The sequence below is a fragment of the Xyrauchen texanus genome, chromosome 26 (genome assembly GCF_025860055.1).
Source record: "Xyrauchen texanus isolate HMW12.3.18 chromosome 26, RBS_HiC_50CHRs, whole genome shotgun sequence".
Classification (NCBI taxonomy): domain Eukaryota; kingdom Metazoa; phylum Chordata; class Actinopteri; order Cypriniformes; family Catostomidae; genus Xyrauchen; species Xyrauchen texanus.
This window is the reverse complement of record NC_068301.1, coordinates 36,421,528-36,445,731: the sequence shown is the minus strand read 5'-3', so window position 1 is coordinate 36,445,731 and position 24,204 is coordinate 36,421,528. Positions and strand designations below refer to the sequence as shown.

The window sequence follows — 24,204 nt, the reverse complement described above, 5'->3', positions numbered from 1 at the left end:
TCTATTATAATGTTGATTTATAAATCAATTGTATATTATTCAATAAAGAAAAGTTGAGGATAAAAATGTTCAATCTTACTAAAAATGGACTTTGATCTCACCCAATATTTGTGTGTTCTATATAGTTTTTATGACTATTAGAGGGTGGCATTGTTAGCTTAGCAACACGTTAATGTCAAATCCCTTAGAGCGCAACCGTGCCCACCCACTTTCTCAGCCTTCTCAATCTTCATTCTGGAAGTATTCTCCCCATGCATTTCTTTCATAAGAATGACATAAAATCCTTCATAAAAGAATGTTATGACATGAACCAAACAAGCCAGCTCTAATGTGAATCGCAACATTACAAACTTTGATTTGAAGCAAAACAATTATTTGAAAATCTGACAAAAAGTCAAAGGTACAAGACTGTACTGAGAGTCTTTCTTGAGGGAATGAACTACAATCCCAGGAAGAATCCCATTGAGAATGACGTAATCAAATGACATCATTCACAGTGCGCCTTGGAAGCGGACAGTTGCTAAAGACCTCTTCTGGCGTGCTTTGTTCGCTGCGATTCTCTGATTGGTGGATTTCTCCCCTCAGGATCATGGGTCGTGTAGTTAAGAAAGATTTTTTTTTTAAATTATTTTACTTGAAATAACACGGACTGATGGCTTCAACAGAAGCATATCATCGGTTAACAACCTCGCAGCTCAATGTGTCTGGCTTTAAATGTTTATATCTTTGTTTCAAATCTACTCCCCCATGGGGAACGTGAATGGGATTATGCTGTTGCGCTTTATATAATCAGTTGTGATTAGTGGCCCGTGCGCTTCACCTGAAGAGTACTGTTTGTGTGGAGTGCCGAGTATTTTCCAAGAGCAGTGTTTCAATCACTCACTTATAAGGGGTCATTGCCTTAGAAGCAAGCTTCATACTATGTAGACAGTGCTGTCCTCTGATTTCAGAGCCTAACATTTTATGAACCTCAGAGTTCTCATTAGCTCTTTAGTCTATCTGTGTAATGAGCTGACACGTGAGCAGAATTTAGTGTGGAAGATGATTGATTGTTCTTCCTGTCAGGAGAAAATATACAGGTGTGTGACACAAACACATTTGCTTACACTTGCTTGCCTACACAGCTTATATTCAAACCTTGAGAAACAGCTTAGCTGTTCACCAAACTGATAGAGAGCTGATCATGCAGTCCATACACTTATTCTGGAGGTAAAAAACAATATAAGGAATACTAGATCTGTAGATGCTCACTGTGCACTATAAATGTTGCTCACTGTGCACTATGTTGCATGTTCTTTAAAGACCCCATGAAATTGCTCAAACTTTTTTCCGGTGTTAACATGTCCTACTTTAAAAATATAAAAGCCATTAGATTTGAGTTTTTGTCAAAGCTATGAACTATAATTTGCTACATGCTAGTACTAGTCAGTGTCTTGTGGAATTCGAAAGCGGGACATTTTATTGGACAAATTCTATTGGTCCATTTCACCAGAAAAAATGCGTACATTTTCTTAATGCGAGTTTTCCCATCTTTTAAGGATTACACTGGCATATAGTGACCTCAGAACATACGAACCTGAACAAAAAGCCACAAAACTGCCATTATGATTTCATGGGTTCTTTTAAGCTCTCCTGCACCACTTTGTTTACATGCTTTCCCTATTCCTGATTTACTCATGCATGCCTTTGTGACTGTGCTGTGCACTCATATGTGTGTTCTGTTATTTGTGTTTGTGTCTTTTTGTGCATATGTGTTATGCTCACCGCTAGGATCAGTGGGTGTGCGGTTCATTCCTGAGCCCAAACCTGGAATTACCTCCACTAAAGAGTCACAGCTGCCTACTAAAAATGCCATCCTCCCTCCCAAATGGCTGATGGCCGCTTCCTCCTCCACTGAGCCTGCTCAAGCCCCATCCTCATCCTCATCCTCTTCATCGTCATCTTCATCCTCCTCCTCATCCTCTGCTCCTCCTATTGCAAAGCCTCCTCCCCGGACTGTGTCTTTAAATGTAGACGAGTCCTTTCGTAGTAATCCTGTTCCCCCCGTAACAACAGGAGACCAGGAGACCCTGCCCACAGTCCCCACCCATTCGGCCCCTACAGCTTCTGTTACCCTTAAACAGCCTCCTGTGCCCCCTCCTAAACCTGCCCATCACAACAGCAACACTGCAGTGCAAGGTGAGTCCTATTTTGTCCTGCCTGCTTATGCCTCTAAAGTTGCAACTGTAAAGTTTGTATGGCTTGTGCCACTCTTAATAGACTAGAGTCAGAGTAGACAGCATTTTGAATTCGCTTTGAATAAAAATAGAGTCTGTGAAGGGTAAAATTATTGGTCATTCAGAGTCAGATCTTAATGTCAAAGATCACATATTTTCGTTTTTGTTTTCATTGGAAAAAGATTTATAGAGTGATCAATGCCCAGGTACAAAACATTACAAGAGTGCATCTCACAAATAAAATAAGGTTTTCCTTTTTTTTTCTTATTTTTATTACAATTAAGCACATATTCTCCCTAAATTCTAATAATGGCACAAAATCTTTTTTTTTATATCCCCTTTTCTCCCCAATTTTGTATGCCAATTCCCACTACTTAGCAAGTACTCATGGTGGCACGGTTACTCACCTCAGTCCGTGTGGCGAAGGACAAGTCTCATTTGCCGGCGCTTCTGAGAAAGTCAGTCCGCGCATGTTATCATGTGGCTCGTTGTGCACGACACCGCGGAGACTCCCAGCATGTGGAGACTCATGCTACTTTCCGCACAACTTACCACTCACCCCATTGATAGCGAGAACCATTAATCGCAACCAAGAGGAGGTTACCCCATGTGACCCTAGCAACTGGGCCAATTTGGTTGCTTAGGAGACCTGGCTAGAGTCACTTCAGATTCTAACTTCAGGGGTGGTTGTCAGCATCAGTACTCACTGAGCTACCCAGGTCCCTTATGGCAGTGGTTCTCAACCTTTTTGACTCCAAGGCCCCCCATTTTCGGAGAATATTTTCAAAGGCCACCTCATGTGGGCTATTAGATATTTATATTATAAAATGTATCTATTATGAGATATTTCCTTCAAGAAATGTCTAGAACTCTATATTCTTCATAAAAAGCAAGCTGTCAAAGGTAGTTATTACACTTTTAGCATTTTTAGTAAGTTGAATTCTAATAATTATATTAAAATTATAATGATCATCTTTTTTATCATATTTTAAATAATTTTAAGACATCTTGAGGCCCCCCTGGAAGTGTGCTGAGGCACTCTAGTGGGTCCCGACCCCCTGGTTGGGAACCACTGCCTTATGCACTGAATCCTGATGTAATAATAAGCTACTCGTTCTCGTAATACAGTGCTGAAATTGATTCTATTTGAACACAGTTGTTTTTGTTGTAAAATAAAGACGATGATTTAAATAATATAGCATAATTAAAACGATTTTTTTTCTCGCATTACAATAATAATATATATATATTTTTTTTTGCTTTACAGTAATATAAAACGTTTTTTTTCACGTTGCAGTGATTTTTTTTTTCACATTATAGTAATGCAAATAATTTTTTTGCATTACATTTGAGAAAAATATTTATTTGTGTGGTACATTAATGAGAATAAGATTGTTACATAATAAGAGTACGATCCTTTTCACGTTACAGAAATGAGAATAAGACTTTTTTTGTGTTACTGTAATGAGAATACAACTATTTTCACATTACAGTAATTAATTTTTGCTACAGTAACATGAAAATATATTTTTTGCATTGCAGTAATGAGAAAACGATTTTTTTCAAGTTACAATGAGAATACAATTTATTTTTGTTGCATTAATTTGTTTTTATTAGTTACAGTACCAAAATATGAGAATATGATTTTTTTGCCTTAATGAGAAGACAATTTGTTTTTTTGCAGTAATGAGAATACAGTTTTTTGTGCTACAGTATTGAGAATACAAATGTTCTACATTACAGTAATGAGAATAAAAACACGTGTGTGTTACAGAATGAGAATACAATTTTTTCATGTTACAGTAATGAGAATAATTTTTTTCACATTGCAGTAATGAGAATACTATACTTTTTGTTACAGTAATGAGAATATGATTCTTTTCTAGCATTACAGTAATGAGAGTACGATTCTTTTCATGTTACATTAATGGGAATAATATTATTTTCTAGCGTTACAGTAATGAGAGTATGATTCTTTTCATTTTGCATTAATGGGAATAATATTATTTTCTAGCGTTACAGTAATGAGAGTATGATTCTTTTCATTTTGCATTAATGGGAATAATATTATTTTCTAGCGTTACAGTAATGAGAGTATGATTCTTTTCATTTTGCATTAATGGGAATAATATTATTTTCTAGCGTTACAGTAATAAGAGTATGATTCTTTTCATGTTACATTAATGGGAATAATATTATTTTCAAGCGTTACAGTAATGAGAGTAAATACATTTCATGTTACAGAAATTAGAGACTTTTTTCACATTACAGAAAAAATAAATTTGTCATAGTAACAATAAAAATATATTTTTCACGTTACAGTAATGAGAATATATTTTTTTTACAGTAATGAGAATATAATTCTTTTTGCTTTACAGTAATGAAAATAGGATTTTTTCACATTACAGAAATTAGTTTTTTGTTAGAGTTGCGAGAAAAATATATTTTTTGCATTACAGAAATGAGAATAATAACAAATTATTGTGATACAGTAATGGGAAAAATACTTTGTTTTCTGATAAATTACATTAAGACATGAAATATGTTTAACAATGCTCTGTTTTATACTGTGCTGGCTGGCTGTGTAAAACCACAGGCTGCCTCAGTGACTGTGTGGTCATATAGTTGTTTCTTTGTTTTTAATAAACTGCTATATTGTTTTCTGTCTTGCGCTGATTTGTTTTGACAGAGTTAAAATTCAAGTTTAATTCATGGTTAAACAACAGAGCTAGATTTTACTACTGGTACAAACTTTATAGTCCGACCTACATTGTACAAGGAATAAACAACATTACGTAATGCAGACTTATAGTTAAGCTTACAGCTATTTAGGTGATGTTGTGGTACTATATTAAGTCTTTACAGTGAACGCATCTCACTCGCATCTGTCTCTCTCTGAGAGGGCGAGAGATTGAAGCAGCAAAGGCAGATATACTGTAAATGAGTTTCTTGCATTTACAGCATATACAGATGCAGAAACACATTTTAATAAAACTTTAAGGTAGCTTATGTGTGCATCATAGGAAAATATATTGTTTATATTTAATACTTTTTAAGAATAACATTATCAGTAAGCTTTATTGCATTATACAGAGCTTAACATGTTACAAGAAAAAAAATGGTCTTTTGTGGTACAGGTTATTTCATTGTTTTGATCTGAATAAACAGTCCATTAGTTGATATTGGTTGCAGCCCTATGTGGTAAGTGAAAGAGGTGTGGTTGTCTGGTGCCTCAGTTACACTGTGTTGTTTTGAAGCAGAGAGACAGAGGGAGTTACAAAATGATGGGCAGGCTCAGACTTGTCTCTGCTGTTTTTGCTGACACACTATTAACAGGTGTTGATTTGGCTGGTGGATTGTTTGTAGATGCTCCATACTTCAGCAAATTACAGCAGCTAGTGCGGCACAATCGAAAATGAAAGGCGATTATATTACTTTATCAGCTGCAAATAACTTATCATGAAAAATTACGTTTACAGCATTCCATTCAAGTCTACACACACACACACGCATGTGCACACACACCTTCTAGTTTGTTTGTTTTTTTATATTTGTATTTGTTTCTTACAAACATTTCCTGTGATTTCCATGTGAAACACGCCGTTTAAAACCTGTCAAACAACATTTCGTCTGTGTGATTTAGAAGCAGGCTGAAAAATACACTGAACTCACATTTCTTAAGTGTATTTGTTTAAATATATTTAAACAGTAGGTATAAATTAAGTCGATTTCCAGTCATTGACGTTAGCGATTGTCGATTAGGAACATTTCTTAAAATTTGCAAACCTAATTTGTAGTGAAGCCCAGATCATGTAGCTGGACATTTATATTTGAAACACTGTGGGTGTGATCCATTGCATTAAGATTGTCTTACTAGTTTGATAGTTAATGCTTACTGATTTTGTCAATCTAGGCAATGTCTTTTATGGGCATGTCTTACATTATGTCCTGTCTAGACCAGTAACACATCACGATGGATTGTTGTGTATCTAGCCATAGAAGATTCACGTTGCTAGACTACTATTTGATATAATGTAAATGGACAACAACTTGCTATTGGTTTATTAGCACCAATTTTGGTTTCTCTAGAGTGGTTTGTGTACATTCTGTAATTAGGGCTGCACAATTAATCGAAGAACTAATCATGATTACGGCTGCCGTCAATGGTTTCAATTTACAAGGTGTTTTTGCAGCAGTTGAGTTTTCTAACCAATCACAGACATGTCCGTTGAGTATTGAAATGGCAATGGCCAATCAGAGATGCTTAAATTACTAACTGATCCTGACGTGTAAGTTTTCAACAGTCTGATGCCCAGATACTTGCTTTGTTTCACCTCTGTTCACGGTGGCACAAGGAAATGAATACTAAAGAAACATCACCTGACACTAGACAATAAGCAAAAGCGAAAAGCACTTTAGAATTATTTTGGATTATTTCATTGTTGCGCTGCTCGCTTGCATCGTAGACTGTAAATACACTGCAAATGAGAAACGCAACTAAATGTAATGCTCCCGTTCGAATCAAGGCATAGACATTGTCATGTTAATAAGTAGCCCAATGTGAATTTGATTAGTTTAAAATAGCAATAAAATAATTCAGCTTAACTGTTCTTATCTTGTTTTTGAGGTGTAGCCAACATAAAGAATATGGTATGAATGGCATAGATTTCACAAATCAATGTCATTATTATCACGTCTGCTCTTATACGAGCAAATTGACAACAAGTCCAACTGCTTTGGCCAAATATGGATAATCTTACACCAACATTGAAGATCTAAGGGAATTAATGGGGAGTCTCATCACCACAGCGCTTACTGAACACAGTGCAACGCAGTGTCATTGAGAATAGATCATTTTAGACATCCAGTGGAATGACAGGCTGGTAGCAGCTGCTCAAGTGTCTGAAACACAACACACCATCCCTCTCCAAAAGGAGCCATTTATAGGCCTCACGTGTGCAGACACCAGGACAAACCAATGTCAGTTCTGACCTTAAAACAATTGAGAGGCAGAGATAAAGAATAATAATAATTAGCTTTGTTTGTCTATGTTAGATTTATGTTTCCCACACTGACATATTTTTAATTAACTATAATTTTGTCAAGTTTTTGGTGAAGCTAAGGTCTTAGGTTGGTTAAAAATACTGCTAAGTGCCCTCCACTTGTATACCCTGGTAAATATGAGCAAAGAAAGCAAATATGTGTTGTTTATCCTTTTGATCATTCATTCAGAATATTCACAAAAATCAAACAATTTTAAACACAACTCAAGTTTTAGCAAAAAAGCAACAAAAAAAAAAAAAACAAGTTTAAGATGTTTCAAATCAGATTATTGCAACACACTCACAAAAAGTTGGGATTGTCGAGTGTTTACCACTGTGATTAAGCATTTAGGCACTGAAGACACAAGTTTGTTAAAAAGTGCAATTTTCCCCCATTCATCCATTATGCGGGTCTTCAGCTGCACAATTTTATGGGGTCTTCATTGCCATATTGTGCGCTTCATAATGCACCACACATTCTCAATTGGAGATGGTCAGGACTTCAAGCAGGCCAATCTAGCACCCGCAATCTCTGCTAATTCGGCCAGTATGTGGATTGAAGTTGTCCTGCTGAAAATCCTGGGACATTCCTGGAAAAGACTGCTGGGTGTGGCTGGTCAAATTTGTACATATCTGTCTGCATTAATGGTGTTCTCACAGATGTGTGAGTTACCCATGACATGGGCACTGACACATCCCTGGCCCATACAGACACTAGCCTTTGGACCTGACGCTGATAACAGCTCAAAAATTTGAAATGTGGACCCATCAGACAAAAAAAACACGGTTCCACTGTTCTACTTTCCATCTAAGTTGAGACCGAGGCCAGAGATGTCGGCAGCTCTTCTGGACAGTGTTGATGTATGGCTTCTGCTTTACATAGTAAAGTCTTAACATGCATCTGTGGATGCAGCAGTGAATGGTGTTGACTAACAAAGGTTTACTTAAGTAATTCCAAGCTCAAGTTCATGATATCCATTACAGATGAATGATGATTTTAAGACAGTGATGTCTGAGGGATCAGAGATCACGTGCATTCAGAAGTGGTTTTCGTCTTTACGCACCAAGATTTGACCAGATTCCTTGAATCTTTTAACTATATTGTGCACTCTAGAGGGTGAAATGCCCAAAATCTTTCTAATTTGTATTTGGGGAACATTGCTGGATTATTTGCTGAAGCATCTGTTGGCAAATTGACAAGACTTGAATGATGCTTGATCTTGAAGGACTGTTTTGGAGTTTCCTTATATACTATGACATGATTGACTCATCTGTTTAACATCTCCTGTTTCACATCGCCTTATTTTAACTCGTCAAATTTTGATTAGTCTTAAATTGCCCCTCTCCCAACCTTTTGAAAGTACTGTACACAAAAAAATGATATGAAAATAATCATATAATATTTAGTTGTAGTGCTTTCAATTCAGCACAGGGTGAATATAATTTACAAATCACTCCTTTTTGTTTTTATTAGTATTTTTCACTCCATCCCAACTTTTTAGGAGTTGGGGTTATATAATGCCTAATGAGGTTGGAGAACACATGACAAGGGATCTGAGACCATTCCTCTATACATAATCTCGCCATATCCTTCATATTCGAGGTCCACACTAGTGTACTGTCTTCAGTTCAACCCAACAGGTTTTCTATGGGGGTTCTGGTGGTTCAGGGATGACCATGGCAGAACTTTGATTTTGTGGTCAGTGAATAATTTTTGTGTTTATTTTTATGTTTGTTTTGAATCATTGTCCTGCTGGAAGATCCAACCATGGCCCGATTTAAGTTTTCTGGCTGAGGCATTCAGGTTTTGATTCAGTATCTTTTGGTATTTGATAGAATCCATGATGCCATGTATCAGAACTAGACGTCCAGTGCCTCTGACATAAAAAACCCCACAGCGTTAAAGATCCACCATCATATTTAACCGTGGCCATGAGGTACTTTTCCAAATGACTACTACTCGGTGTGTGTGAAACCCATCTCTGGTGTTTGCTGCCAAAAAGCTCTATTTTTCTGTCATCTGACCATAGAACCTGGTCCTATTTTAAGTTCCAGTAGTATCTGGCAAACTGAAGAGGCTTGATTGTGTTGTTGGATAAGAGCAAGAGGCTTTTTAATATAAATCTTCCCAAAATAATTTGTTGGTGATTAAATGATTGTAGTTTTGGAGAGTTTCTGAACCCAAGACCCAACTAATTTCTGCAATTCTCCCACTGTGATCTTTGAATGTTCTTTGGCCACTCAAACCATCCTCCTCACCGTGCATGGAGACAATATAGACACGCGTTCTTCCAGGCCGATTCTAAACATCTCCAGTTGATTGGAATGTCTTAATTATTGCCCTGGTGGTGGAAATGGGCATTTTCAATGCTTTAGCTATTTTCTTATAGCCACTTCCCATTTTTTGAAGCTCAACAACATTTTGCCTCACATCGTAACTTTATTCTTTGCTCTTACCCATTGTGAGGTATGAATAAGGGAATTTGGCTTGTGTGTTACCTCATATTTATACCCTTGTGAAACAGGAAGTCATGGCTGAACAATGTAATGTTCTTAGTCACAAAGGTGTACCAAATTTTTTTTAATCTAAAATCTGAATGTGAATATTCTTCAGATAAATTTTACTTCTAAGAATTTCTAGGGGTGCCACTAATTGTGGCAAACGTGTTTTGGAGAAAAATTATTTATATGATTTTTCCCCCATGAAAGATGAAATGGATAAACAATAAAGATTTCTTTTTTTTACAGCCTTCTTTGCTCATATTTACCAAGGGTGCCAATATTAGTGGAGGGCACTGTGTATCTGAGTGTGTATATATATATTTATACAATTTCAAAGGGGACGTGTGTACATATTCTCAAAGTTAAATACTTTCCCAGTTTAATGTGCTGAAAGACTATAAGCCATTTGTAGGTCATTATTTTTGCAATTCTGTTTGGTGTGCCACAGAAAATCTTTAAATTTTAAATTTGATGTATTTAAATTGCATTTTTAAGTTTTGAATACGTTTTGTCTGTTGAACTGAACCACTCTCCAACAGTGCTTTTGATATGTTGTTCGAAATTCTAAAAGCATATTTCCCTCCCTCCACTCCAAAGCTTCAACATTACAGAGGTGTAGTAAAGCTCCGCCTCCTCAGTACTGGATGAGCTGGAGACAGCAGGCAGATTCTGGAGTCTATCTGTCGCTGCCTGCCTACCTCTGCCACAGGGGTGCTCAACTCTGCCCAGGTAGCCCTGGTGTCGACCCGCCCATCGCCAATTGGCATGCATGTCCCTTATAGTAACATCTGACAGTCATGCTTGTTTAAAACCCAGAATGTGTAGTCCTGTTCCGAAACAGTGTGATTACTGTAATTTAATGGAATTTCAATCCATAAGCAATATGATAATTTAATATAACCATTGCTAATGATGAAATTAACAGACTCAATCTGGCTGATATCTGTACATTCATCCATATACTAACATGTCATAATCATGCAGAGCTTACAAATGTGTGCTTACTGGAAGTTCAGACTGAGCTCTCACTCGAGACATTTTTAAAGTGTTATAAAGAGTTTATATTACATTTTTAATTTTTATGGAGCTGTCCTGCATGTAAGGTACACAAGTACAGATAAACAGATGCGAATGCTTGGCCAAACTTTAGTAACAAACTTTCGGTAACACCTTAGGACTCATGGGGATGATGGAGTTTCCTTCAAATGTCTGTGCCGTAAAAAGGATGTGTTGTTATTGAGGTAGATAGCTATAAACATGTTGACAGTTCAACTTACTCTACCTGACCTGCTCAGCCAAAGTCTCTTCAAACTGTTACCCCACCGTGAAGGTAGTTACAGTACATTGAAAGAAAACTTTGTCCCATTGACTCAATGCTGACAATGCCAAGCACTTAAGTTATACGTTGCGTTATGAATTGCATTCTGACAGGTTTTGGAACTCAGTACATGAAATCAAGCTTGCATAACTAGAAGTGTTTACTTTAAACATACTTGCGTAGTGTGTGTTTCAAGCCTGGTTTTGCAGCAGATGTTATCTTCCTTGGCTTAAATTGTGCTTGATGTTCTCAAGTAAGAAACAGTGTACAGTACTGCTTATGGTCTCACCCCTCCATGCTAATACCCTTAATTCATTTCATGGCATGCAAATCAATGTCCTAACACTGCACAATTTTCGTTTGTCTATGTACACATGCGTTTAAGATGTTGTGCCCTGTTATTAAAAAAAAAGTCCAACTTTGACCAACTTGTCTCAAGACCCCATTCATTTTGTTCTTTTCTGTAAGGAATGTATCCTGTGTGAACAGCCCCTAATTTGTTGTTCTCAGATGTGCACTAACCCCCTGTTCTCTGTGAAACTCATTTTGATTAATAATTTAATTTCCTACAGTGGATCCCTCTCAAACTGCAGTCCCAGTCAAGCCATCTCCTCCTATTCCCCCAAAGAGGATGACACCTGTGACCAAACGCCACTCAGATGACTCCTCATCCAATCAGCCCGAGCCTCCATCCACAGGCCCTGCCCCCGTCCCTGTGCCAGCTCCAGCCCCTGCCCTGCCCACTGTCCAATCAAATGATGGCAGAAATAGAAGCTCTGAAGACGTCTCTCCTCCACCAACCCACATCCCCCCATCCCCTCTTCGGGCCCATCCGGCCCCTGACACCCCTCATGTGGACCCTCCCAGCCCCACCACAGACCCACCCACTGAGCTGCCCCTACCTCTGCACATACGCATCCAGAGAGCCTTGAACAATCCCAGCCCAACCCATCCCAACCTGGAAGGATCCCAGCGTGCTTACTCGCTTCTGTTTGAGTCACCGCCGGACATCCTCGCTGAGGCCCCAGGAGGAGGGCGATACTCGCTCCCAGTCACTATCGAACCTCTCCGACTGTGAGTGTTTACACAGTCTACATACTCAGAGCACACGTTCCTGATTTGATTATTTGATTAAAGTGTATACTGCGCAGTGTTGAAAGTATTCCATTCCAAACACATAGAAGCTTCATTGTGAATTTAATACACAAGTCATTCTATGATGGTCAACCTGTACAAATTAAAGTTGGTACCTACCAAAAGCTAGAATTTAAAATGTAACGATATGATTTAAAATAGTTGGTATTTGAAATGTCACCCCATGTTACCAATTCTTTATTATTATAATTTTTTTTTTTTATCCGTATTTTACAATAATAGTAAAGTCATCAAAACTATGGAATAACATAAATGGAACTATGGGAATTATGTTGTGACTAAACAAAATCCAAAATAAATCAAAACTGTGTTCTATTTTAGCATCTTCAAAGTAGTCACCCATTGTCTAGAATTTGCGGAAATGTACTCTTGACATTTTCTCTACTAACTTATTGAGGTATCACCCTGGGATGCTTTTAAACAGTATTGAAGGTGTTCCCATCTATGTTGGACACTTATTGGCTGCGTTTCTTTATTATTTGGTCCAAGTCATCCATTTCAAAAACTTTTTGAAATGAATATGATGGCACAATTATATTTTTGTCTACAAAACTAATTTCAAACATTTAAGCATATGCCTTCTGATCAAATTAAAATGTTTTGACCGGTAGTGTAGATACAATACTTCAAATGTTTTAACCACGCTACATGTACACTGGCGTCCAAATGTTTGGAATAATGTACAGATTTTGCTCTTATGGAAAGAAATTTGTACTTTTATTCACCAAAGTGGCATTCAACTGATCACAATATATAGTCAGGACATTAATAATGTGACAAATTACTATTACAATTTGACAAAAATGTTCATTACTTCTTAAACTACTTCAAAGCGTTCTCCGAAAAATCAAAATCTGTACATTATTCCAAACTTTTGGCCACCAGTGTATACTATACTATGCTGTATTGTGCTTTACCAGACTATACAGTATTACACACTTTCTGTATTTCCTGTAAATCCATACTGCACCTCCTATATGCATACGACCTTGCGTTATTTATATGCTATGTTTTTTAGGCCTGAGGATGATGATTTTGACATGGAAGAAGAGCTGCAGAAGCTACGTCCAGACCCTCGGCCTGCACGACAGCTGGAAATGGAGCCACGGAGCCGCCGAGGTCTGGTGGGAGACCCTCGAGTAACTGTCATACCGGAGCACAGGGGACCTGAAGACAGCGAGGACGAGGATGAGAGCGACTCTGACGGACCCATCCATTACAGAGATGAAGATGAGGAAGATGATGATGAGGAGGATGTTCCAACAAGTATGATTCTTTATTTTTTCTGACCAGCTGTATGACTTTAAAATATTATTTTGTACCTGCCCTGCATTCATCTGAGTTTAACAAAATCCAGTATAGGCCAGGGGTTGGCAACCTATGCCACACATGTCACCATTGGCACATGGAGGTGTAACCACTGACACACAAGCAAAAGTGAGAGAGGAGTAGGCTTATTTACAGTGGCTAGAAAAGTTACGTGAACCCTGTGGTTTTTAGCTGGTTTTCTGCCTTAATTGGTCATAAAATGTCACGAGTATGGCTAAAAACACACAAACATCTAGAATCTTTAATGTCTTTATTGAACATGTCCCATTAAACGTAGTGCTGCATGTTCTTCCCAAACAATTCAACATTAGTTTCATCGGTCCACAAATCATTTTCCCAATAGCGTTATGGAGTGTCAAAGTGGTCTTTGGCAATATTTAGGCATGCAGTTATGTCTTTTGTTGGAGAGCAGCGACTTCCTCCGTGGTGTCCTGCCATGGACACCATGGCTGTTTAATGTTTTCTGTATAGTAGACTCATGAACAGAGATGTTAAACAGTTCCAATGATTCCTTCAAGTCTTTAGCTGTCACTCTAGGGCTCTTTATTTACCTCATTGATCAGTCTGAAGTGTGCCCTTTGAGTCATCTTTGCTGGACAGCCAGTTCTTGGGAGTGTAGCCACAGTACTAAATAATTTCCATTTATTGATAGTTTATCTAACGGTGGACAGATAAACATCTAAGCTTTTCGGGATTACTTTGTAACCATTTCCAACTTTATGCAAACTAACAATTCTTGATCGTCGGTCTTCTGAGATCTCTTTTTTGCAAGGCATGGTCCACAGCTGACAATATTTGCTGAGAATAGCAAACTCAAAATGTTTGAGTTCTTTTTATAAGTCAAAGTAACTCTAACCCACACCTCCAATCTAATTTAATTAATTGGATGCCAGGTTTGCCAACTTCTGACTAGGGGTTCACATACTTTTTCCAACCTACACAGAAAATGTTTGAGTGATGGATTCAATATATACAATAACAGTAAAATAATTAATTTTGTATTAGTAAAAACTGATTAATTTCTTTTGTTCATTATTTTAACTTGGATGCGGATCAAACCAGATTTTAAGATACATTTATACATACATGCAGATAATTCCAAAGGGTTCACATATTTTTCTTGCCTCTGTATTTATATGAAGTTCCTCACACCTGCAAGCCAATCTACCTCTTGATGTAATCCTTCCTCATAATCATGCTATGTGTTTTTTATGTTGTTATGAGTAGAATGGGAATCTAAACACTAAGTGTGATGAGACTGCGGAACAGAGGAGCGCAGCTTTTGCTTTCAGAAAAACACAATGTAAATAAGAAGACAGCGCTTTCAATCGTTAAGGTTTTCAAACCAGCATACACCCTCCTTAAACCTCAATGATGGTGATTCTTATAACTACATTAAACAAGAATACACATCCTAGGGTTCAGAAATCGGAGTCTGCTCAATATATATATTTAACCAGGAAATAATGTTTCATGATTTTGAAAAATGTGTGACATAAAATTAATACGAAATATTTAAGATTTCAGACAGTTTCTTGGTCACAAATCAGATTGTTACAAATTTGGGACATTAACGATGTTAACTCATTTTGTACTAAAGGTCAGGTTTTCACTAGAATACACAAGAGGCTCTGTAGAACAATTTATGTGCTTGATATCATAATGATCAGGTTTTCACTAGAATACACAAGAGGCTCTGTAGAACAATTTATGTGCTTGATATCATAATGATCAGGTTTTCGCAAACATTTCACTCAAACTGTTATGCTGATAATATCACTTGTAATAAAAGATAAACTATTAAATTAGCAAACTAGGCATTGGCACAGCCATTAACAGGGGAAAGCTTAAAATGGCACTCCATGTCAAAAAGGTTGCAGACCCCTAGTATAGGCAATTGTTCAATTTACAGTTTATCTCAGCCCACACTCTAACACATGAAATCTGTTAAATATACATACAATTGACAGATGTGCTACATTTAACCAGCTACACTGGGAAAAATAGTAGGCCACTACATTTTGAAAAAAGAAAGAACATTGATTTATATCAGGCATAACTGTAATAACAATGTTGATTTGGGCCTACAAAGGCCTATGAATAAATGGTGTGAAGTAGTAATAGGGCTGAACGATTTGGACAAATCGTTCAAAAAAACAGATTCACATCATCTTCACATTGTATCTGTATCTGTTCACTGTGTGTTTTTGTCGACTTTCTGATAGGATAGCCCTCTTTTTTATCATTATTATGTTTCAATGTTACAACTCTTTAAGCAATCAAATTGGCAGAGCCATCGTTTGGACAATTGGTCCGGTTCACACACAACCTTTAAATAGAAAATATGCATAGTGAGGGTTATACCGATGACTTAATGCCTGTAATGTGAACTTTGAACAGTCCCATAGAGAATCTAGAGATTTTTTTCAAATTTTCTTTTTGCACGATTTTGGGAGAATTTGGCTGAATGGGTTTAAAAATTCTGACCTGTTTCTACACTATTATTAAGCGTAACTCCACACAGTTGTGGAACTAGTACTAGGTACTAGCTTTGCTTCTGGTTTTAGTGTCTTGGGAAAATAAATGAACTAGGAAAGAAAAAAACCTCCTCGCTATAGCTAAAAGCATTATCATTTCTGTGGAGATCTGCAAAACATTTCGTATATGACCTGGCCTTGCCTTTTGACCAATGTCTGTGTTGTCAGGTGGTCTTGCGAGTCGTGTGAAGCGTAAGGATACTCTGGCACTGAAGTTGGAGCGTCAGCAGGAGAAGGAACAGTCTGAAGAGGATGACAGCGGCACCTGGAAGAACAAAGAGCAGTGGGAGGCGCTCCGCAACAAGATTGGCAGCACACTCACAAGGTCTGTGTGTGTTCAGTGGTGTTTTACAGAGTGTTTATGTATTCTGTTCACATCAACATTGTGTATTTTTCATTCTCTCCTCATAGGAGGTTGAGTCAGAGACCCACAGCACAAGAACTCGAGCAGAGAAACATCCTGCTAGGTGAGTTTTTGGCCAGCTGAGTTTTTCCTTTGCCAGCACACACTACACGTCCTCCAGTCATCTAGTATAGCATCTACAGAAGCCGGTCACAACTGATCAACACACATGTGGAATGCTAAATGTCTTGATATGTATAGTCAAGATTTACTGATGCTTTTATCCACATCAGTTCAGTCTGGGAAAGAGAAGTGGTTCCAGAAAAGGTTCTCTATACTGAATGCCTGTTTGTTCTTGTTTTTCAGCCAAGAATGAATCTGACCGACGAGCAGAAAGAAGTGAGATCAAACGCAGGCTGACCAGAAAGGTATAAAGCAGCCAAACTAAATGAGGCTGGAATGATTAGATCTTAGTCTCTATCTATTTACCTTAACCTTGAGGTTTTCATGCATGTTGACGTGCAATCCCATATGACACATTATAGGTGCACTCAGTCATTTAGTGTATGAATCTTCAAAGTGTAGTATCATTTCTAATGGAACACTAATGTTTTTTTACTACATGGAAGTATTGGATGTTTTTCAGCTGACTGAATTGGCACGTTTGATATGTTGATGTTTGCTATAGCGCATTAGTCAACCTCAGTCCAACACTTGTACATTTTAACATTCCACACTTGGTTGAAGAAGTACATCATCCAAGTGCTCGTACTGTAGGACACTTCATTGTGTTTTCAGTCTAAACACACTACTCCCCCTACTTACTCTACAAAATGGCATAGAATAGTGAGGAAGTATGCGATTTGGGGATACAGCTTTGGACTAATAAGAATAATAGAAAATAGTAAATGAAAACTATGAAAAAACAAAGATTGAAGTGTGGGAATTATATGAATCAAAAAAGGTTAAGCAAATCAAAGTTATCTTAAATTTGAGCTTCTTCAAAGTCACCACCATTTGTCGATATTATAGCTCTCATTGACTCCAATGGTCAATGAGGATATTGCAGGTGGACAAAAAATAGTCAAGTTTTTCACCTTGTATGGAAACAATTGTGGAGAATCTTATAAGCCACTAATACAGACACTAATCTCATTGTACAGTTAAGGGTGCTTTCATGAGTCTGCTTGAAAAAGAGGTCAGAGTGTACGGTTCATGTGAACTTCAATCGTACCAATTTGTGGAAGTGAACTGCTTGTGGTAACGCACAATTTGCATCTTCACAGGCTCCGGTTCGCAGTTATTATAGTAAAGTGCATTTCTCGTACTTGTTTTTCACCAAATAAATGGCCCTTAAAAGCCAGTTCACGTTCTTCGCTTTTCTTGCAACGCATCCACGAGCTTGTGGCAGACAAACGTTAACATGCATTACATCATTGAACTATTCATGCATCAGGCAGACAAACACGAGAGTTGTTTTGTGCATGTCAATTTTGATGGTACTTGAATAATACAGCGAGTCTGATGTCTTCTTGAGTTGTTACCTAGTTACAGTGGTAAACAGCTGCCGCTTGTACACATGTTAATGATGCAAATCCCAAATTATATGATGTGAACAGAAACCAGGGGGAGGGAACGAACTTGGGTTCAGAAAAAGCAAGTTTGGTATTTTAAATACCACCTTTTTAAAGAACATGAAAACAAAAGTTTCCTTTTTATGTCTACAGTTATCACAGAGGCCCACAGTAGCTGAGCTTCAGGCCAGAAAAATCCTGCGTTTTCATGAGTATGTGGAGTGCACTTCAGCTCAAGACTATGACCGCCGTGCTGACAAGCCCTGGACCAAACTCACACCTGCCGACAAGGTCTGTCTGATTTACTGGGTTCATCTGCCACCTAGTGGTGGCTTATATAAGACTTGAATTTAGTCTTATGTAAATTGTAAAGTTACATAAATAAACATTTGCACATTGTGTTTTCTCTTTTCCTCCAGGCGGCCATAAGAAAAGAACTGAATGAGTTTAAGAGCTCAGAAATGGAGGTACATGAGGAGAGCAGGATATACACCAGGTATGATTGATTATAAGTAAATGGATTTATCGGTCAATGAGTAATTCACATGCACAAGAATATTCCTATATTATTCAGAATTTGGTCATATTTGATTATGTATGTGGCACATAATTTACTGTATAAGCCAATTTTGTGAATACTACAACGACATCTAAATAAGATCAGTGGCATATATATGCAGAGCTCTACGCTAACAGTTTTGGTGAACTTTTGAAGGGGTACAGTCAAGAGTCAGACTGTTAATGTGTCGCAATAAAACATATGCACTAGCAGGCATTAAGAATTACTACAGAACTCATAGATAAAATATATACTTGATACATGACAAAGGACATTAGACACATTCTCTGATAAGCCTTTTAGTACATTTTTCTCTTTATTAACTTTATTAACATCTGATAAACTAAAACACATTGATAACGCTTTAAACTATCATACGTCATTGACAAGCATTCGTTCATGAACATTCAAGTATGAATGAAAATATATGAATCCAACTTTCATGATATTCATACCTATTTAAATCAGGGTGGGTGAAAATATAGATTTTCCGTTGCATCGCAATCTTGAGTTGAAAAATCTCTATCGATTCTTAAATCCCAAAATCGATCTTTTAATCTTGTCGCAACCCTTTATTACAATGAGGGGAAATCACTCGCATTAGCAACCAAATTTCGCACTATGTGACTAAAAATGTATACTGGCTGGTAAATGTTTGGATTTCACTCCGCAGTGATTGTGTAGTATAGTGGTGGGGTATTCATCTGTGAGATCCTTACACTGAGTGTTGAGAGTAAAGGTAACTGAATAATGTCTCTTTAATATCCTTTCTGTTCTTTAAAGGTGCAATATGTAACAATTTCCATGTAATATTTGCCCTTTGTTTGCCAATGTGTGAACGGCTTGTAACGCAACTTAAAAAATGAGCCCTTCCCGGACTTCCTAGGTTGCCTATTAAAGCCTTTAGACAGATTTTCATGCGAAGGGAGCGGGTCGCTTTTGCCGGGAAAATCCAAAAGGATGTGACGTTTATTTGCCCTCACAAGAGCCTTGCCTCAGTAATCGCTTCTCTTCTGCTATTCAACAGCAACAACAAATTACAACACTAGGTAACGTTATCTTAGAGATGGAATCCAGCATGGAATAAGCGAGAACGTGGTCGTGTGAAAACTAGAGTGAACATCGGCAGGGCATTTGATTCCTTCTTACATACTGCACCTTTAACATTCAGTAGTTGATCAAAAATTCAATTATAAATAAACAATTAATTCTAATCATGCATAGCACAGTTGAGATTAAGCCATTGGAGTCTCTCTCACTAACAGGCGCTCATTTACAGAAATGCCGGTTTTCTTAAAGAGACATTGCCGTTTTTAGCATGTGTTCAACAAATCAATGTAAATATTGGAAATGGCACAAATTATGCAGTTAAACAATAAACATGTAACAAAATATAATATATGCAATGTAATATCATATTTATTCAATGAAAACATGGATCTGTTCATTTTTAAAAAGGTCAAATGTGATAAATTATTAATAAAATAATAAAATATAATTAGTCAAATTAATAGTTTTTATGTATCTAGTTATAAGGTCCCCTTTATAAGAGAATTTCTTTCATATGTAAGCAAAACAGACATCATAACACATGAATCAATATCGAATTTAATTGAATTTGGAAATCTGTTTCAACATCCAGCCCTATAATTAAATGTATTTAAAAAGTTTAATAGAACAATGACCTCTTAAATGTCAAAAGATCAAGGACAATTTGATTCCTCATGTCATGGCCCCTTTAAGGAGTGTATAGCCTATGGATGTTATTCATGTAGGTTCTTATAAAATGTTAACAATATTTTACTTTATTGAAGAAGTTTGTTTTTGCATCCGTTTATGCTGTTTTTTTGTATTATGTATTTGACTGTTGTGGCACATCTTGTTGTTTTTCTCGGCATCCTGTGCATGAGCAGAAGCTATGCTTAAATCATCTGCCTGTGGTATACCAGTGTTCCCAAGCGCCCTTGAAAACCTTGAAAGTCTGGAAATTGTTAATGCAGTTTTCCAGCTAAAATGACCTTTAATGTCCTTGAAAATGTTTTAGTGAAACATACCATAGAGTGAATATATTTGTACAGTTATTCTCTTGCAAACTCTGAAAAAAATATTGATTGCATACACACACATACATATATACACTACCGGTCAAAAGTTTTGAAGCACTTACTCATTCTTTATTTTAATTTTATTTATTCCTATTTTTTTAAATTTCACATTTTACAATAATAGTAAAGTCATCAAAACTATGGGATAACATAAATGGAACTATGGGAATTATGTTGTAACTAAACAAAATCCAAAATAAATCAAAACTGTGTTATATTTTAGGATCTTCAAGTAGTCACCCTTTACCTAGAATTTGCGGAAATGTACTCTTGACATTTTCTCAACTAACTTCTTGAGGTTTCACCCTGGGATGATTTTTAAACAGTATTGAAGGATTTCCCATCTATGTTGGGCACTGATGGGCTGCTTTTCTTTATTATTTGGTCCATTTAAAAAATATATATATATGTTTTAATGAAATAAATTAATATGGTGGCACAATTATATTTTTGTCTACAAAACTCATTTCAAACATTTAAGCATACACCTTCAGATAAAGAGATTTTTAAGATCATGAGAAACATTTCAATGATCATGAGATACAACCTACTTATTCATTCAATTATCTAATCGGCCAGTAATGTGGCAGCAATGCATAAAATCTCCATTTGGCCGACCATCTGTGTACCTCAGCAGAAATCGTGATTCATCAGACCTGGCTCTACTTTTCCAGTCTGTAACTGTCTAGTTTTGGTGAGCCTGTGCCCACTGCAGCCTCCGTTTTCTGTTGTTGGCTGACAGAAGTGGAACCCAGCATGGTCTTCTGCTGTTGTATCCCATCCACCTCAAGGTTCGACATGTGCATTCTGAGATGATATTCTGCTCACTACAATTGTACAGAGTGGTTATCTGAGTTACCGTAGCCTTTCTCAAACCAGTCTGGCCATTCTCTGTTGACCTCTCTCATCAACAAGGAATTTCCATCCGCAGAACTGCCATTCACTAGATGTTTTTGGCACCATTCTGAGTAAATTCTAGACACTGTTGTGTGTGAAAATCCCAGAAGATCAACAGTTACAGAAGTACTCAAACCAGCACATCTGGCACCAACAATCATGCCATGGTCCAAAACACTAAGATCAAATTTTTCCCCATTTTGATGGTTTATGTGAATATTAGCTTAAGCTCTGCATGATTTTATGCATTGCACATGTAAATGCGGTTATTGTCTTTTGGTAAGAGGACAGATTGCTTGAACTTTATCTGAACACTTGCTCACAAAAATGTCTTTCTATGCAGGTTTCACCGGCCATAATCAGGATCTTTGCAGAGGAAGCCCTAGACAGATAAAAGCTGCCTCTAGAACTGCAGCTAAAATCTCTCTATCTCACTCTAGCATACTTTTACCCATGAGCCTCCAGTGTGTACTGACGAGAGCCCAGGCCAGTCACTTAGAGCTATAGAGTGAGGAAGAGGAAGTGATGCGGGTGTGTGCGGAATGCAGGTAATTAATTTCACACACTGTTGAGGAGCGAGTTTGGAGTGCCAATCCTCTGAAGATTTCCCATTATTCCTCACGACCAGATCACTTTGTGTTGTGGAGAGACCTATACTGGGAACTTCATGGAAAAGATAACATGGAACTGTGTGGGTTGGGCTGTTTTAATTGTCTTTGTTGTGCACAGGAATAGACTTGTACGTGTGCATAACAGTAATTATTTTATGGAAATTACAACACTGATGATAAACTGTTTTAGTGGTGAGTGACTGGGATTGTTTGTGTGAGTGTGTTCAATGAAATATGCTGTCCACTTTTGCCTTAACACTGGTACTACGTGACTTTTGTACACTGACCCTAGAATAATAAAGTCTGTTTATACATATAACACTGAAAGCTAATATTTCTCTGTTTCTCACGCTAAACAAACACTGATGTGTGTATCTGAAAGCACATATTTGACATTCTCAGGACAGCAATACACAGTACCATTTTACGTGCATTTTACTGTAAATTACAATGCTTTTACTCTTTCACATAGATAAGCCTCTGTCTTTAATATCTTTCATTCTTTTTAGCAACACAGCACTTCACTTTAGATGTTTGGGGGTGAATCTCACAAAAAACATGTCCATTTTGTTTCTTGTTTTTCACAAGGAAAAGAATCCTATTTATAACCAATAAGATTTTTTGTATTGTGACATTATTTTTAAGACATAAAAGCTCATTTATCCTCCTAATGTTTTATTAGCATAATGTGTCTGGGCATTTTATTTTTCAGTTTGTTAACACTGTAATAAATAACCTTTTTATTGAAATCAGGCTTAAATTGAATGCAGTAAACCAAATAATGTGTAAATATTTTTTCGCATTATGGTAATGACAGTTTGCGGTGTAAATGTGCTCAATTGTCTTAAAAATGTCATATTACAGGCAGCACGTCTTAATAGTCCTAAAAACAAAATAGCCTGCATTTTCTATGTGCAAAATATAATGTATTATTTTTTCTTTTGATTTTGGGGTTAAATATGAACTGGAGATGTTTGTTTTGTCAGATTTAGAGCCTTCAGCTCTTAAATGAAATTTTACACTGTACTTTGAGCAATTTTAAACAAAATGGTTGATGTTACATCATGGAGTCACTGAAAATGTAAAACTGCTGGTGCATTTTTAAGTGGTACATTAAAATGAGCTCATTTTCACTGCTGGTTTTATTGTACACTTTGTTTTTATAGGCCCATAGACGACCTGTGCACTGTATAGATATATGCTGTAGATTGATTGTATATCTTGTATCCCTGATGTCAGAAATATGTTTTAATTGTAAGTGTAGTACTACACTATCCTGTTTTTATAAAGCACAAACAAAAATGCAACAGAGATACAATGATCCGGTACAGACAAGAAGATCTGTTTTATTCCACTGTATAGTTCTTTTTTATGTAAAGATGTATACATAAAGGTCTTTCAAGAATCAAATGTACATTCACTTCCCTATTAATTAAAAATCTAAACTGTGAGCTTCTTTTGGTTTAATTTTTGTTTGTTTTCATTTTTTAAAAGCCTCTACAGTCAACACTCACAAAAAGTACCTATATAAATGTCATCTCATTTTTAACTGCTTTTATTTTCAGCAAACTTACCGAGTAAATATTTGTATGAGCATAAAAAGATTCAACAACTAAGACATAAACTGAACAAGTTTCACAGACATGTGACTAACAGAAATGGAATAATGTGTCCTTGAACAAAAAGGCGGGTCAAAATCAAAAGTAACCGTCAGTATCTGGTGTGGCTCCCAGCTGCATTAAGTACTGAAGTGCATCTCCTCCTCATGGACTGCACCAGATTTGCCAGTTCTTGCTGTGAGATGTTACCCCACTCTTCCACCAAGACACTTGCAAGTTCCCAGACATTTCTGGGGGGAATGGCCCTATCCCTCACCCTCTGATCCAACAGGTCCCAGACGTGCTCAATGGGATTGAGATTCTACCTCTTTGCTGGCCATGGCACAACACTGACATTCCTGTCTTGCAGGAAATCACACACAGAATGAGCAGTATGACTGGTGGCATTGTCATACTG

At 37.0% G+C, this 24,204-nt stretch overlaps 1 protein-coding gene across 4 annotated transcripts in view; it reads left to right on the top strand.

Moving 5' to 3' along the window:
- Window positions 1–23,633, top strand: part of LOC127619985 (phosphatase and actin regulator 4A-like) — a 79,831-nt gene extending 56,198 nt beyond the window's left edge. For 2 of the 4 annotated variants that reach the window (XM_052093030.1, XM_052093029.1), the window contains 10 exons: window positions 1,771–2,178; window positions 10,358–10,489; window positions 11,651–12,152; window positions 13,252–13,499; window positions 16,268–16,424; window positions 16,511–16,566; window positions 16,809–16,870; window positions 18,170–18,307; window positions 18,436–18,512; window positions 21,921–23,633. In XM_052093030.1, coding sequence (XP_051948990.1) covers window positions 1,771–2,178; window positions 10,358–10,489; window positions 11,651–12,152; window positions 13,252–13,499; window positions 16,268–16,424; window positions 16,511–16,566; window positions 16,809–16,870; window positions 18,170–18,307; window positions 18,436–18,512; window positions 21,921–21,936 — 1,796 coding nt within the window. In that variant the 3' untranslated portion in view covers window positions 21,937–23,633. The remainder of the gene's footprint in view (window positions 1–1,770; window positions 2,179–10,357; window positions 10,490–11,650; window positions 12,153–13,251; window positions 13,500–16,267; window positions 16,425–16,510; window positions 16,567–16,808; window positions 16,871–18,169; window positions 18,308–18,435; window positions 18,513–21,920) is intronic. The other 2 variants (XM_052093032.1, XM_052093031.1) reach the window with 2 other exon arrangements.
- The last annotated feature ends 571 nt before the right edge of the window (window positions 23,634–24,204 follow it).